The sequence below is a fragment of the Pipra filicauda genome, unplaced genomic scaffold (genome assembly GCF_003945595.2).
Source record: "Pipra filicauda isolate LSUMZ 115617 unplaced genomic scaffold, ASM394559v2 scaffold50_size3627746_pilon, whole genome shotgun sequence".
NCBI lineage: Eukaryota > Metazoa > Chordata > Aves > Passeriformes > Pipridae > Pipra > Pipra filicauda.
In genome coordinates this window covers 1,717,149-1,734,772 of record NW_024104654.1, presented here as the reverse complement: position 1 = coordinate 1,734,772, position 17,624 = coordinate 1,717,149, and the positions used below count along the sequence as shown (strand labels likewise).

At 44.5% G+C, this 17,624-nt stretch overlaps 1 protein-coding gene across 1 annotated transcript in view; it reads left to right on the top strand.

The window, feature by feature from the left end:
* Positions 1 to 17,624, top strand: part of LOC113991112 — a 68,563-nt gene that overhangs the window by 35,309 nt on the left and 15,630 nt on the right. Inside the window, exon 2 of the mRNA XM_039386857.1 lies at positions 7,108 to 7,200. Within this exon, the coding sequence (XP_039242791.1) occupies positions 7,108 to 7,200 (93 nt within the window). The remainder of the gene's footprint in view (positions 1 to 7,107; positions 7,201 to 17,624) is intronic.

Genomic DNA, 17,624 nt, shown 5'->3' with positions numbered 1-17,624 from the left:
GAGTTGTGCTGTTTTACATGTGTGCACATGAGATTCATCAGTAAAGCTTAGCTTTGCCAAAATAGCTGCATCTACATGAAGACCTCATGGTGTAAGACAAGCTTTGATTGCTTTCTGTCTGGGAGGGCTGTTTTGCTGCACTCCCTGTGATGAATTGGGCAGGTAGACCATTTGCTGACCTTCTGTTATTTTGGCCCATTGCAATAATCTATGTCTAATGTGAACAGGATTGTTGAAAATAGACCACAAGTATTGAATGACAGAAGTAGGTAAAGAAAAGAGAGAAAAGATAGGATTTTCATTTGAAAATTGTAAAAAAGGGGGCAAAAAAGTGTTTTGTTGGTTGATTTGAGTCTTTGGGGTCTCTGCTACCCCAGAAAACAAAGAGAGGTAGAGACAGAACAGTATGAAAGTCAGAGGTTTCTGTGAGTTAAAACGAACTGTTTCACTTTGAGACACTTTCAGACAAGATGATTTTGACATGTGTCTTTGGAAAAAAATAACCCACTGTGACCAGTAAAATGTGACCAGGCAGTGAGCAATCTGGGTTTGAGGCAGTGCTGCCGGTGCAACCCCTGTCTCCAGGGAGGCCTGCTTTGCAGCACGCGCCTGCCAGCCAGGATTTCTTCCATACCGCTGCTGGGAAGAGGCAGGTGTTGATGGGAGCGCTGTCAGCTGCGTGATGCCTCGGCAAGCCTGTGCTCCCGGCTGCGGTGAGGTTACGAGGGCTGCACTGCTACACAGGCGCTGTGCACCGGCATGACTCAGGTTCCCGGCAGCACAGATGCCCTGCACAGCCTTCATCCCCGTGTCCCTCTGCAGGCCGTGAGATTGACATCGCCCACTCTGGATACCGTCATCTTTTTCCAAAGACAGCCCTGCCAAGCACTGCTGCCAGCCGCTCATGGCTGTGCTAGGCACTGAGCCAAAGCTCCTGCCCTCAGCCCACTCCAGCTCGGCTCAGTCGATGAGACCTAGTGAGAACACTATCAGAGCTCCTCTGAGCTGCAGAACAACCTGGGGGCTGTGAATCCTGGAAAAAGTGAGTTATTACGAGCCTGGCAGAGCCTGGAGAGCCCTGTGCTCTTGAGGGTGACCCAAACAAGGCAGGAGCTGTTGCAAAGCATTTTTATTTCCTCCCAGTGAATAGTAGAAAGCCCCACCCAAATTTCACTCCTCACTCCCACTTTATGTTAACAAAACAAACAAACTCAAAAAAAAAACACAACCAACATTTGCTACTGAGTGTTGCCCTTGCTTCCATGTGACCCAGGCATGTGATTAAGTTGTTGATACTTGTTTTTTTATAGGATCAAATTCAAAGCTGCTGTAAAAGCCTGTGCAACTTGCCAGAGCAATTCTTTACCCTGGCAACTTACACAAGCTGAGGAGATTCTCCCTGCTGGAGAGTATACTCCCTATCTCAGCCTTCTCCCTGCATGTGAGGCTCCTCCTCTGTGTCCTTTTTGCAAAGGCACCAGCTGTATACATTTTTAGGAAAACAGGCAAAATTCCTCCTAGCTGCACTGCAGATCTTTGTGAGAAGCTCCTGTGATGAGGCAAGAGTTTGATCCAGCCTTTATTCCTCTTGGAAGTGTTGCTTAAATAAAAGAAAAGGATAAGATTCCACCAAAAAAAAAAAAAAAAAAAAAAGGAAAGAAAAGAAAAGAAAAAAAAAAAAAGAGAAAAGCCCAGCTTGCCAGCCCACCGCGTGTGCAGTGTTTGGTTTCCGCTCACAGCCTGCACAGCCCTGCCTGTGTGGATCTGTTGAGTCATGTTGCATGGCTGGATGGGATGGGGCTGTTTGCTTCAGGCCTGTTTTTTTTTCCCAACTCTCCTGAATGACCAAATGTTACCTATGCTGGGGAGCCACTGTGTTGTCATTGGTCCTCTTCCCTCCTTGGCAGGCAGGAGCTCTGAGAACTGAAGGGGGTCGTGCAGAGCCTGTGTAAGGAAAGCATGTCTTAGCATGGAGACACTCTTTTCCTGAGGCAGTAGAAATAACCATGGCCCTACTTGTGATATCTCTCTGTGACCAGTGTGCGCTGTGTTGGGCCAAATCCCAGCTGCTTCTCAGGTCTCAGTAGTTCCTGTGAATAATGGGGCAGCCTCTACTTCAGTGATTGCCTTTACTACAAGAGAAGGGACAAGCTTTTGAGATACCTTCACAATCCTCTGCCGCTAGAGTTGGCTGGGGACCAGGCCAGCACCTGATCTCAGGTGAAGTATTTACAAACCTGGAGTCCAGCCACAGGTCCATGGTTACACAGGGGCATGAATGGGAACAGTGCCACACTGTTGGCCCTCAGCACCCTGTCAAGGAAGCACAGGGGGGTTTAGGTGCTGTGTCTACCTCTGTAGTAATTCCCAAATACCACAGAATCACAGAATGGATCAGGTTGAAAGGGACTACAGTGGATCATTTGGTCCAACCTCCCAGCTCAAGCAGGGTGATTCTAGAGCACATTGACAGAATTGCATCTGAACACCTCTATGGCTTATTGAGGCAGGAGACAAAAGATACGGGGGTCAACATTGAAGAACTCCCCAGTGTGCCCCAAATCTGTGTGTGCTGCCAACTGATGCAACACACTCTTCTTGGGATTTGCTTTTAATTAAAAATGAGCTTTTTGTTCACAGTAGTAAGTACCAACCTTTCTTATGGGCTTTAACTGCTCCCAGCAGCCTGGGGTGTCCCCTCCACCCTTTCTCTAGACCTCACTTGTTGTTGATGCCTGTACCTGCAACCATTACCATGCTATGGAAACACTACGTGGTTTTTGAAGTAGGGATCGGATGTAACAGTCGCATAATCTCCGACATACAGAAAAAGTCTCTCTGCCCATCCAAGGCCACTCTGCAGAAAGCAAATGCTCACCTTGGCCATATGACAGGGATACACAGAGTTGTTGTACTCTCCACTTGGCTTTAGCTGGGATATTAAGCTGTGTATTTCTCACTGGAAATAAGCATTCTATTTTCCTGTACATGGTTTGTTTTGTTTCTGTCGAACATAAAGCCTGGAGGCAACACTGCACACATGGTTTTCCTCTTTCCTAGTGTTTCCCTTCTTCTGTACTTTGCCACTCTATCTTCCCTCTTGTTAGAAAGGTAAATCTTTGAACATAACAGTTTATTATGCCCTCTTTTCATGCTATTTGGATTGGAATAAGAAAGTCACAGACTCTAAAACTCATTGCAAACTCCTTGTGTTGCCCCATTTTGGGGAAGGGGGGGGAGAAGTTGAGAAGGAGAGAAGTGATGTTAATGTTTTTCTGTTTGAAAAAAAACACACCATAGATGGTACTTGGAAAAGGTACATTGCTTTTAATGGTATTTCAGACTGTCAGAACCAGCAAATTTTAGGCTTCTTACTTTAGTGCTGAAATAGGAAATCATAGAATGATAATTTTATTTGGGTTGGAAGAGACCTTCAAAGACCATCTAGTCCCCCCACTCTGCTGTGGGCAGGGACATCTGTCACTGGATCATCCAACCTGACTTTTAACATTTCCAGTGATGGGACACCCACTTTTCCGGGCAACCTGTTCCAGTTTTGGGGTCAGCATACATCACACACTCAAAATACATCTATTTCCAACTTGTTTAGTTTTTCTGTATTCTGGCCCTTTTGCTCATGACCTCTGTGAGCACCCAGTTGCTTGTCTGGGCTCTAGGGCTCTCTCCTATGGCACATTAGTCTGAAATTCCTTATTCTCTCCCAAGGATCTCAGGCAACTCATGATTGGTTTGCATCAGAGCTCTTGTGTCTCTGACATACATAGAATTCTCTGTGCCCCATTGGTTTCTTTTTGCTGAACAGGGGCCTGTTATTATTTTTTTTTTTTAATTTTATTCTCATGGTTGGGGAAGGTTCTCTTTTGCCAGATCACCAAACCACCAGCATGGAGATGCCAAATATCCATATGTCCCTAAGCAATTAGTTGGATAGGATTTGGTGTGTGGTATTCAGGAGTAGTCAGTATCATTTGGTTTTCTCGATCAGTATAGCTTGTTGTTTCTTGTTGAAAATTACTTTCTGCTCTTAACAACTTCTCTTAAGCACTTCTCGAAACTCTTTTTTGAAGAAAACACATTTCTGATATAGGAATAATAGACCTTCAGTTTTCCAAATTTCAACTTAAATGTCTACTTTTCACATTTTAAAAAAAAATTAAAATATTTTGAGAAAGTCTGTCATTTTTCTGAGGAACTCTCTTAAAAAATAATTTTCAGTTCCTTCATTTTCTCTCTGCCAGTATTCTCTGGCAGGTGGGTGATTTTCTGGCCAGGAGGCCTCATACACATCTGTTTTCTTCTTAGCCTGGCGAGGCTCATAGGCCAGGGGTTGCCCCTGTACTTGTACAGCTGCTGAAAGCAGAAAGCTGAACCTCTTCACAAAATCCAGTTCCGCTGATTTCATTCTCCCAACTCAACATCCGGTCACAAAAACAGAGGCGTTTTTTTGCCAGTCTCAGATCTCTCTTATTTCCCCGTGAAAAGTTACACAGACTTCTATGGCAGCCAAGGGGGAAGCGTCAAAGCTCTCCTCAGTGGTCATCATGATTAACCTGAAGCTGTGAGCCAGAGCTGCATTTCATGAGCCCAGAGTTTTGCCACGCAGGAGGCTTTGGCTGCAGTGAGGGGTGCCACATTAGAGAGGAGCTTCCAGACTCTCAACAGCAAGTCTTGCAATAACTGTTGATCAAATAAAGTTTCTGTTCACAGCGCAGAGCCAAAAACTGTTTTTGATTGCAGCCTTGAGGGGTATTTCTTGGCTTGTGGTCAATGTTTTAAGCAATGTGCAGCTCTACAAGTCATTAACAACGTTTGAAATCTCTTCCTTCTTACTATTATCCTCAGAGATGTGGAATGAAGACTATTTATCTTCCCCTCATATTTCGTTATGATTATTAAGCCATAGGAATGAAGACGTGCATGAGAGTTGAATATAGCAGGCCTGTTCTAGCTGTGTCAACATTATTTTCGGAAGAGAGTATATTCAGAAATATGGCTAAGTTTTCCTTTTTTCTTCTCCTAACTGTATTTGTGTACAAAGATTTCAAGATTTCACAATACCATGTTATATATGCACTCTTTTTGAAGCAGTAATAACAAGGTTTCTCACCGCCACATTACCAAGACACTTAAACAAGTCTCTTCATTAATAATCTGTTGCCTATACCTTCAGATTCCAGTGTCTGGTCTCACCACTACTTGCTCTCAGCTGCTTGCCCCCCCCACTGGATTTAAAGCTACTTTGGATGTCCCATCTGCGCCACTGGGTCCTACCAGCTCCTATAAAACAGATTCTCAGGCCGTCTCTGAGAATTAAGGAGAGACCAAGGTCCCACACAGAGAGGATGTGTAAGCTTGCAGATGTGTCCCCACTGCACCCCCGCAGCAGCTGTTTCCAGCTGGTACCACCATTTGCTGCTGTGCAGTGCCAGGCAGAGGTGCTAGTGAGGGTAGGACGCGAGGATACCTGCATTAGCGCTGGGTTACATGGCAGCAAAAAAGCAAAGCTTGTTCAGCCAGGCTTTGACCAATGTGGCTGTGCTGATCCTAATCCTGGGGGCACCTTGGGCCGTGCAGCACCTTCACTTGGTACATCTTGAAGTCCTTCATGACTTTCTAGCTACATGGTTGAGCCCTGTTTTCAAACAGTCATTTACTTGACATGCCCACACATTTACTATCACAGTCAGGCTCCTCCATGCCAAAATCTCTTTGGAAAATAAAAGTTGCTGTTATAAAACACTGCAGACAGTGGGGGGATTTATTGTCACATCTGAGGTGTACAAGTGTTAGTTCTTTTAGCCCCTTTTTCTGAGAATAGGAAGATTGCAGTGGTGAAGATGCTGCTATTGCTGGCAGTGGGAACAGACAGGGCAAGCTGCAATGGGTACAGAGCCTGAACTGTCCTCTCCTTCCCAAATCCATTTAAATTTTGGATTGGCAGGTTGCTGTGGAGGAACATGGTCACCTGATACACTTGTTCCCTAGATGGAGGGGACTGAAATTTTTTAGGCTTTTAATCTGTCTCATTTTATGAGACAGAGCACTACAGCTACCCTTAAATATAAATGAGATGTCTGCATAGCCCATGTGCATTTTCGTGTCATACAATTTTTCTCCTAAAAGCAAGGTTTTGCCTGCTCTGAAGAATGTGCTTTTTTGCTGGACACATCAATTTGCAGATTCTCCCTATTGGCCATGTCCTTTATCCTCTGCTTCCAGGTCACCGTGGCACTATGTTGGAGTCTCCAGGAGCAGGGACTGTCTCATGACTTGTTCACGTAGCACCTACAAAAATGAGATTTTAATCTAAACGCACATCCCTAACACACAAATGCAATAAATTGGCATAATGAAAATGGATAAACTGGGAATGCAGCTCACTGTGGAAATAGTACCTAATATGGGAATAATTTCTAACTCTTAAGGGTTCTAGTGTTCCTTTCTGCTTTGCTTTGAGCGCTCAAAAGCATGCTCACTGCAAGATGGTTTGTGTTAGGAATGATGACGTTTGCTCAATTAAATTTCAAAAATATCTAAGTGGCAGCCCTACTGGGCCAGAGTCAAGAACTTTTCTTTTTCAGGTTTTCTGGTGCTCAGGCAATATTAAAGGTTGGTGACTAGTGAGTTTTCAGTTCATACTTTTAACAACACATTGCTGATGGTAAATATAATTTAATTCTTCAGTCTAGAAGCCTTATCAATACAAATCTGTCTTTATAACCTAGTTATGCTTCACTAGCCAAAGGCAGAGCAGCATTAACTAATAATTCTATAGATATGTGGATGGCTTTTATTAATAGTGTAACCAGGCATTTTATCATAGAGATTCTGCTAACTTTGTTAATGTCACTGTTGTGGTCCCTAAGAGCCAGTGCTCATAAGCAGAATCATGCTACATTGGAGTCAGTGAGGAACAAGACACACATGCTCCAAAGCAGTTCACTGTAAGAAAAAATTGAATGGATATGGGCAGGATCATGGCACCAGGAGAAGGTAGAACCAAATGTAAAGTATAGCAGTCACTTGGGCTTTTTCCTAAGTAGCGTCATACAGCCCTCAGATTATTATCCATTATTGTTTTTTCAGGTTGGCGGCAATGAAGTTGCACCAAGACGTCCAAGAGCAATCAGGAGAGACTTCAGGGCTTCAGGATGGTTGCTTAAGGGGTCGGGAGCACAGGTACTGTTCTCCCTTATAATTCCAGTTGCAGGGAATGATGAGGGAAGAAACAGAAAGAGCCAGCAAATCAATACCTGGCTCTGAGCCTGGTGTCACTGCAAAATTTTGTCATTTTTGATTGTGGGTTGGTTTACATGACAGCATTGCTGCTGGTGACAGACAGAGCACTGAACACCTGTCTCAAAGTGGGAAAGGAATCTTTGCATTGGATATTAGGAAATACTTTTTCACTGAAAGGGTTGTCAAGCATTGTAACAGGCTGACCAAGGAAGTGGTTGAGTCACCATCCCTGGAAGTATGCAAATGATGCGTAGATGTGGCACTGAGGGACATGGTTTAGCGGTGGACTTGGCAGTGATCTATTAATGGTTGGTCTTGAAGATCTTATAACTCTTTCCCAACATAAATGATTCTATGATTCCATTCTGACCTATCCATGTGCCTTTAAAAAAAAATACCCAAGATCCTTTCCGTAGGTAGGTCAGAACTTAGTTGTCTTGTAAGCAGTAGCAAACGTTCAGATACCAGTAAGACCGTGTAAAGCTGTGCGTGTGTATAAAATGTTGTTAATTCCCAGCACTTGCTGGTACTCCTCGAGCTCCAAAGCATGCATACAATCCAGTATGTGTAGCAGCTCCCCGCAGGCCTTGTGACAGTGTCCCTGACAGGTGAAAATGTGTTTCATGTGGGTGGGCTTTCTAATTGAAGCACATTCCAGCAAGGTGCAGTGTTTGGTGCTAGTGCAGCTCTGAGGGAACTGTAGCTGCTCTGTGTGCATTTTTCCATGATGCCATCTTTGCTTTCGTTTTGTCCGAATTCAGTTGTAATTAGGATCATCATAGCTACCACAATACTGCTGCTGCAGAGCTCCCTAAAATGATGACTGGCCCTGTCAGGGTACCTGGGACAGTGACCAAAGGTTGTAGGGCCGCTGTCTGTCAGCTGAGGAGAACAAACGGAGCTGCTGGGAACAAGTCGTTGTGGACTGAATATAGTTTGGGGTGAAAAGGCTAGCACAGGCACTCGGCTGCCAGCATGCTCTTGGGTGGAGAGAAGCCCTGAAGTCAGGCAGCACTTTAGTGCCACGTCTTCACTTTGAAGTTTGGGTCTGGCCTTGAGGGCATCTCAGAGCCATGGGAGACATTGAGGGCATTATTGGAGCTTTTTATGTGTGTGCTGTCAATTCATTATGGAATTCAGAAGGCAAAAGTAAAGCTTTTGGCCAAAGAAACAGCAATTAGTGAGGAGGTGCTTACAGCTGGAGAGAACAGACAGAACAAGTATCCAACTGGACAAAGCAAGTTGTATATAAACAGTGTCTAAAACTGTTTACGAAGTCCAAAAGAAATCAAAATACAAAAGATTTTTTTTTCTGTCTGAGAGCAGAGGATACAGATGTTGGTTCTTTTTCCCTTCCATCAGTGTTGGGCAGCAGTGTTGGTGGTGACACTGTCTGTGCCTGTGGTGTTTTGGGGTGTGAGGCTCCCCATGTTGCACAAGCACTTCCATTAGTCATATAGCCATTTCTGCAGTCTCTGCCAGGTGGATCGGGAGAAGCATAACAACTACAGGCACCCCCTCATTTGACTTCTTTCTCTTCTGCTATTCTCCCTGTATCAGAACATCAAATCATCCATTGTGCTGCAGCAATCAGTCATTAATAAGAACCTTGCTACTGCCAGGGCACTTCTCAAGCCACTGCAGTCAAGGTTACTTCTGGGAAAGACAGAAAACAAGTTAGATTTTCAGCTGCTGCAAAAAGGAAAGAATACCAACTAAAAACCTATGTTTTTAATTTTACCTGCTACCCAGGGCAGCACTGTAGGGCTGCAGCACTGCAGAGGGATGCCTTGTTAGAAGCTTGTCTTGCCAGTGCTGCCATGATGAGTAAGTAAAAACTCAGCAAATAGGTCCCCTTTTCCCAAAAGAGGGGACACCCAGAGGATGAAAAGAACTAGCAAGCATTACAGAGTTTGGGGCGTGAAGTTGCCAATCTCTGGACAGAGAGAAAAATTGCTTCAGGTGGCCAGAGAATGCTTCATGGTTCCTCTGTTTAGCAGAAAAGGAGCCTCCTGAAGTGTCTGTGTGGAAGCAGAAATAAAGGACTATCGCCAGGATCGTCAAGGGAACAGAACCTGCTACAAGGAAGCATGGTCTGGGTTAGTTGACAAGAAGCAGAAATACCGGCAGCAATTGCCTCCTGCCCTGGGATATCCCTTCTTCTATCATTTAAATCTGAGTGAAGCAGCTGGACTGTCAACACTCATGGCAAGACCACGTATACAGGACCACAAGTCATGTTTCTGTGGCAAAGTGTGGGCTGGAGGAGAGCGCAACATGCTGCTGCTGGCTGAGGGAGGAGGAGGCAACATGGAGGAGAGGGCTAGGATTTCTTAACCTTTACTGTTAGTTTCTCAGAAGGAAGACTGCAGGACCAGCTCCTTAGCTAGCATAAAAACCCACATATTCATGGAGCTGAACAGTGTTCATTTGCTTCACTAGGAAAAGCACAGAAACACAGAAATGTTGGTTGGAAGGGTCCTCTGAAGGCCCTGCTTAGCACAGGACTATCACACTACATCAGATCAGCTTTGGCATTGTCTAGTGAAGTCTTCAAAGCCTCCAAACACAGAGAATGGAGAGTCTCCCTCTTGGGAGATGTTTTCCCTAATGTCCATTCTCCTCTCCCAAGCTCCAGCCTGGACTTGTTGTCCCTCATTTGTCCATTTGTTGCTTGCAGGAGAGATTGGGCTCTGTCAGTCCCCATTGAGGGAGGCATGATTTGCAATAGGCTCCTGTTAAATCACCCTCCATCCCCCTGCCTATGGACTAAACCCACCCAACTCCCCCAAGCTCCACTCCTGCTGTGTACCCTCTCCCCAGCCATCTCAGTACACCTCTTACTGGGCCTGCTTTCACTTAAGGGTCCAAAGCAACATGGTATGTTGCTGGTGGCCTCTGGAGAACAGCAGCTTCCCTCTCCCTGCCAGCTAATGAGCCTCCTTCTGCAGCCTGCCAAGCACTTTGTCCCATTGGCGATGCCAGCACATGCTGGGCTCAAACAAGGTATGACCCGTAATTCATAGCAACGTGAATACCAGCAGAGATTTCATTCACTGCACTGGAGATAGTACAGTAAGCAAGCAGTTTCAAAAGCCAATTTCATAGACACAGAGATTACATTAATCTCTTCTAATAACTAAACAATTCAGTTTTCAAGATAGGACAAAGCATGGGATATTCTTGACAAAACTGGTGCTTCAAAGGTGCCTACACCAGATTTAAAATCCTAACTCTTAAGCTCCTAATGATAGAACTGATTGTATCTTTGCAGACAGTAGTGCTGCAAAACTTGCATTTAATCTCCTCTTTTTATAACACGCTGTAGCTGCCTGAGCTTGCCTGTGGGAAGCAAATGTAGATTGTCTTTACCTTCAAATACCATATGAGGAAACTTACTCAGCTCTCACCAACTGATCTTTGGGGCCTGTGGAATGATAAAAGCTCAAGTTATCAAAGTATCTGTAAACTTTCTTCTGATTTCTAGCTGGAGTACCTCCCTGAATCTGGACCCTTTGATTTAAGGTAGCTGCTTTCTTTCACCATGTCTCAACAGGCAGTAAAGGGCATAGCTTTAATTCCTGTTGGCTCGGTTGTATTAGCTCAACATGACTGAAAACCCCTCTTCACCTCCGGAAATGCAGAAGTGAATGTGGATCTACACTGGAAGCTTCTGCCTGCGTACTAAGTACTTGTAATATTCAGGGATGTTTCCATATTGCCAAAAATATTGGTGTGATTTGCTTTTCTTTTTGACACTGTTTTGCTTGGAGAACCCAAATTATCTGTCCTGGAGAAGGCACTATTTATTGAGCTAGACTGCACATTTTCAGAGAATTTTCAGGTCTTGTGGCCAGCCATATCCATTTTGGGCTGATTTCTAGTGTTTGTGTTGTGATTTAGGCCTCTGACAAATAAGGTCTGGCAAATGATGGTGAGGTGACTGACTCACCCAGCTGTTTTTACTGCTCTGCTGGCAAAGATTACGGTCAACATATGTCCAGGGCAGAGCTGCTCCAAATGGCATCTGAGTTGAAATCTCCAAGGACATGGGATTAGACTAGACAGAAGACTGTGAACTAGAGATATTCAGATGTAGTCTATAGTAGTTTATGCCCACCAAAAACAGCACTACTTCTGTGCCTCAGGTCCTTACAGCTTCTACCCCGTGTTTCTGTCCCCTCTTTGCACCAGAACTGGCAGTCATCTGATCCCAATAGGAGATGATATAGACAATTCAAGCCAGCCAAATGATTCACCTAGAAGGTGTGGAAGGGACTAAAGCACCAATAATTTCTATCAGATTAATCATGATACCTCTCGCTCAGATAATAGTAAAAGTGTCCTTGTGTCTCAGCTGCACTCTAGCCTTTGGTGGTAGAGTGGTATCAAGCAACAGAGGGTGATAATGTCTTCATCTGCTCATTTGTTTTCCAACCAAACAATAATCTGAGGGCAGAGTCTCCCCCAGATGCTCCTGTATGGCTGGCTAGTAAGGCCTCTGCTGCCAGGGATATTACCTCTTATCCTTTTGGGTAATCTCCATTCTGCCATGGGAGTAACCTGCCATAGTGGTGGCCCAGCTGTAAAAAATGGAGCCGGCATTGGCCCTTGTCTCTTTCCTCTCATGAGTCAGAGAGTGGCTGGCCTGAGGCTGCCCTTACACCCTGGTGGAACAGCGAGCAGTAGCCACAGCAGGAGCAAGTTAGAACTGACTGACCTGAGCAATATTTCCAGGCTAAAACACACAAGAGTTTTCCTCTCCCTGGCCCGTTACTGACATGGCAAAATTCAGTGGGAAAACAACTGGGCTTTAAATATATAGTGAGCCTTTCCCCACCCATTACCACCTAACTGATAAGCTGCTCCAGGCTATCTTGTTTATGAGTGTTTAATACCTCTTAGCATTTGTGTTTGCCTTGAAGCTACAGGCAGCTATGTGCTGTACTGTGCTGAATATTCGTGCCATAAGTACAAACAGATGTTTGAAGATCTGCTTTGAAGCAAACTTGACCCTCTGCATTCTCTCCCAAGACTCCTCAGGAATATTATGCATCACTATATTCAGAGCAAAGCCTTGAAGGGCAGGCAGAGAGGATACACATAGGAATAGTTAGGAACAGGAACACATAGTCACGTATCTATCGCATGAATGCTTCCAGCAGCACTTCGGACATCAGTTTGCATAAACGAATTTGCAGGAGCTCATTCCTATAAAGCAGCTTCTGCTGCATACAGATCTTTTAGGCTCGCTGGCCTAAGATCAGGCTCACTATCCAGATTCTTGTTGCCCTCAAGAGCTATCGCCTGCAACCCCAATAATTGCCCTGATACCAAAAATCTCAAAGTAAGCAGAGATAGTAAAACCTGAGCCATGTGCATGGATGGCTCTTGTGCACTCATATTCCTTCTGTCAGCTGCTTATAGGGGTTGAAAACCTTCAGAAGGCAGATACAAGTGATATGAAATAGCCTGAGTTAAAAATTCGACTCTGAGTCGGAAACTCAGCATCAAAAATTGTGAGATACCCTATGATACTGCATGCCACATGTAGAGTAATGGGGAAGCTTAAAGGGCTTCTGCCTCAGGCAGAATGCAACAGAAAACCTGACAGGGAAAGGTAAGATGGTAGCGGTGAAAGCAGCCAGGATTGCGTAGTGATTGCTGCATGGGAGGTTGCAGCCAAGACTCTAAAATGACTTAAACCACTGTTGTATACTTTTGGATTTGTTTCTTCTTTTCTTATGTTTTGGAGGAGAAGAGGGTGTTCAGATGCTAGCTTGGGACTTAGGCCATATTTATCCAGGTTTCTGCCTTGCCAGTGACTCCCTTCGGTAAGCTGCTCCCATCCTTCTGCCTTTTGCCCCTCATTCTCCAAGGAAAAATGGTGCTCCTGTACCCCTGAGATGTATGAAATTATTACTTGTGAGGCATTCAGGTACAGTGCGAGAGAGAGCCATATCAGGCCTTGAAGAGGTTTGCTCTGCATTACCTTTTGACTGTAGACCATGGACAGCCAAGGGGATCCTTCAGAGCACTCAATGTAGCTGACTTTCAAATGCAAAGCAGTGTTTGACCTGAGCTACACAGGAACTGATGTTGGGCTGTAAATCTCTCTCATTCACTCTCCAGAATGCTATCTCTTAATTCTGCTTCATTTCACACCTTTCACATTTCTTGTTTAAACATGAAAACTATTCATATCTTTATTTATATCATTCATTTTCTTTTGCTAGTAAGCACTCTTTTGTCTTGCCTAATTCCACTTTATCTGAAACCGTTCTTCCTCCTTTCCTCCTCCTCCTCATCTATGAGCTCAGGTGTCCCATCACTGGGACACCTGCTAGGACTGTGCGAGCAGGTAAATCTCAGGATTTATAGATCCTGCTTCCCAGCTCCTGCCTCCTGCTCAGCACCCAGGTGAGGCTGAGGCGAGAGGTTATTCCTTCCATCTGTGCTGTGGTTGCTGGTTACAGAATAGGTCGACATGTTCTGAGGAAGGAGTTGGTGAGCAGCTTGGTTCTTCCATGGGCTAGGCCTCTGAGAAGCACTGTGGTCTGAAACTGGAGCTTGCTGGAGTGGAGCTGGGGAGAGAAGGAGGGGCAGGGGCAATAGTATGGGATCACTGTGAATCCAAGCCTTTAAAGGTCCTGTCTCTGCCCTCTCCTTATTTTTCTTCCTTTCCCAATTTGTAAGAAAGGTCTAGCAACTAAGAATCTAGGCTGGGACTCACGAGACTTACTTGATTTAGTTTGATTTCTTTGGTTTAGATATGTGAAACAGCATTTCACTCTAGGGGGTAGGAATCAGCAAAGGCAGGAGTGGGAACACAGGACTAGAGCCAGTAAGGAGCTGACCACATCTTTGGCAAGAAGCTGTTAGACTGACTCAGCTGTAACATGCAACTGCATCTGCCAGCCGGTGGGGCCATCCATGTTGTCATCCTGTGATCCTGTGCCCTCTTGTTAACAGTCTTTTCCTTCCCTTGTAGTGGTGAAGCTTGGGACAATGAAAGAGTCTAGTAAGGACTGTAGCCACAAAAGTATCTGTTTGGGAGCCTGGCAGCTACTTGCTGTACCCCTCTTTACTCAGCACCCCCTAAAGTCACCTGAGTGGAGAAAAGAGGCCATTTTGGGGGACAGCCAACTGCTGGGCCTTCTCTTGAGGATTTGTACATCAATGGTGTAGGTAACAAATCTTGTCAGAGATGGTGATGCCTGCAAGTCATGTACAGCAGGTCTCCTTTAGGTAACAAGGAAATTTGTGATGTTTTTGTTTGATATCTGCAGCCTCTGTGGAAAGAAGACAGTGTGACTCTTGCCTTGCATTTGCAGCTAAAACCTTATCAAGGGCTGAAAAGAAAATGCACCTCCATTTTTTTAATCTTCTGCAGTACAAAGAGTGTTTTTCTAGTGTAAACTGAGGGGTGTAGGGCTCTGTGGGAGTGATTACCTACTAGAAATTTATTTTGCATGGCTGTGAGTGGCTCAGCAAAATAGGATGGGAATAAAGAACGAGGCCAAACCTCCAGATAACTCTGCACATGAGGACTCATTTGCTGGGTTCTTTCACTCTTTCAATATCTTGTTCCTTCAAGACAAAGGAAACCTTTCCAAGGGAACTGACACCTATTGATAGTGTTTTGTGTTTTGTTTTTTAAAGAAAACCCAAGTTATGCTGGGAACTATGACCTACCCAATTTTAAGTCAAACCAAATAAACATGCTTGGGGTTTGCCTTTTGTCTGTTCAGTACCAGCTTTTCTGTGCCCAACATGAGTCTTTTGAGAAATCCTCTAAGAATATGGAGGTCAGGAAGGCAGCTCCCAGGCTCTGTTGCCTTCACAGTGGCTGACAAAACACATAAGAGCTCAGGCACCCAACAACCTCACATCCCAACAGGTCAGCACTCCATTTTTCCCAATGCTGACTGTTCTCTCTGCAGGGTTTCCTGGTCAGTCTCATCTTTCAAGGAGGGACTGTGTCCAGTTCCCTTTTAGAAAAGACAGTTTTTAAAATTGTCCTTGTGTGAAAGAAAATACTGTATTCACCGGCAGTGAAAACAGAGGGCTAGGTGCAGTCTGGCCTGTGCTGTGCTGATGTGATGAGGCTGGGCCATGAGTCCAGCAAGTTTTGCTCATTTCTACACTGTGCTGTGGTAAGCCAGCATGTACAGTATTTTTCCTTTACCTTAGAGCTTCCTCCCAGGACTCTGGCAGTAATTTGATCCTGCTTTGATAAACCATCATGCAGACACAACATGGAACTGTAGTCCTAATGACCTGTGTTATTTGAAAATCAAATGACACTTTCTGAGGAGGAAGTTCTTTAGTTACAGTGTTTTCCTGAGATAATTATATCAAGGCAGACGATTACCCTCCCCTGTAGTTTCATTTATTGCTCACTTTGTCTAAACTCTTGAATGCTATTGCACTGCATTCTTTTGTCCTGCTCCACCTCATCATTTCAAAATAGGTTGCCTGTTTGTTTAAAAGTACAGCAAAAACTTTAAAGTCTTGAGGAGAGAGATGCCATGTATTTACTGTTATGATGTACAGTTTGCCAGTTCGATTTCAACTGCCTTGTTGCACCACATTGAGAAACTCTTTGACTCTTCATCTCCCCTGTCTTCTAAACTAGCAAGATATAAACAGGAAAAGGGGGTGACACCTTTTGTTTGATATTGTTTGACTCTCAAGTCAGTTTGGGCTCTGATACTAATAACTTCCTGTTTTGCTGTAAGTCTTCAAACAAGTGAAGAGCCTGCATGTGCATTCACTTTTCAACCTGAACTTAAGCAACTACATGACTAGCATGTTCCCAGGCTCTGGGCTACAAATTCCAGTTTGCTGCTTACCTCCAGGCCAAATTTTTAGAACTGGGAGTCAAATCGCTGAAAATCGGGTGCCTAAAGCCACAGTTGGTTGCCAAAATGCAAATGACCTGACAGCCACAACAGCTGAACACCTGCTGACCCCTATAAGAAGCTTGAGACTCGAGAGGCCAGAATCTATACAAATTAGACTAATTTCATATTTTAACTCAAATAAGGATCCTAATTTGAAATGCTGGACTGCTAGGGGTGTGCTCAGAAGCTAGAAACAGAAAAGAGGATCTGCAAAAATATGGAGAAAGATACATTTGTGTAATATCGCTTGTGCAACATGCTTGTGAAATGTAATATGTATTGCATTGCATTTTTTTCACAGATGCTTAAAATACCAAGACTTTTCCAGCTATCTAAATAATTTTCCCTGTGAACTGAACTGCTTCCTCTGGATAATACACTGTTTTTCTACCTGCTGGAGAGGTGGAGTCCCCCTGAATGTACTGCTGCTCTGCATAACCAGAACTGTCTCCTGAACACAGAGAAAGACAGAACAGCTTGGACTTAGCAGTCCTGTGAGATTTACAAATCAAACCAGCTAATCAAGATTTAAAACAGCTCTGGATTGAAAAGACTAGCAAGTGGTCCAGCTGTGAGTTAATTCATTAGTTGCAGTAAATATCACTAGAAGAGCTTGTCAAAAGGAAATGTGAAGCAGCTGAAAAGAATCATCCTTAAAGTGAATGTCATAGGCTTTTGCAGCTGTCATCCAGTGGACTGGAGATTCCAGGCATTGGAGAGAAAATGAGGGTGAAAGAAATAAAAATTTGAGTACAGAGGATAAAGTACTAGTTCCCACTGAGTGATTATAAAGGAAGCAATCTTACCACTACAGGGACCTAATTAGAGACTGAATCTCACAACTGTCTAATGTCTCCCCCAGGACTCTGAGAAACCCGAACGAGCTAACACAGTCCACTCAGACCAGCAGCACTAGGAGGCTCTGCTGCTTCAGGGTGCACTGGAATGCCACATTTATGTAGCTGTGGGCATTTTCCGGTGTTCTTGTGTCCTGTTCAGCACTCGCTTAGAACCAAAGCAGCAACACTGTTTTCTTGCCTGGCCAGTACAGCATCATCTTGGTCCTACAGAAGGCAACAATGGGCTTCTAGTGCCACATACCTGAGTATCCCTAAAGAAAGGCATTGTACCCATTGTACCAGGCAAATATAAGAGTTAGTTGTCAGCATTAACAAAAGAGAATTTCACATTTCTATGACTGATCTGATGAATCACTACTTTTCTTGCTCCCCAAAATGTGTAGATCAGGTGTGAGTCTTCAGGCCTTCCTGGAGTCACCAGTGCTGTCAGTCAGGGCTTGCGTGTATCAATTCGCTTAAGCCTGGGTACAGGGCTCAGCTCTCCCACCTTGATCCACCTATTGCTTGTCTGAGACACTGTTACCCTTCTTTGCATCCTTGTGGAAATGTGGAAACACTGGCCATAGTTTGAGGCTAACCTTTGGCAGCAATGCCCACT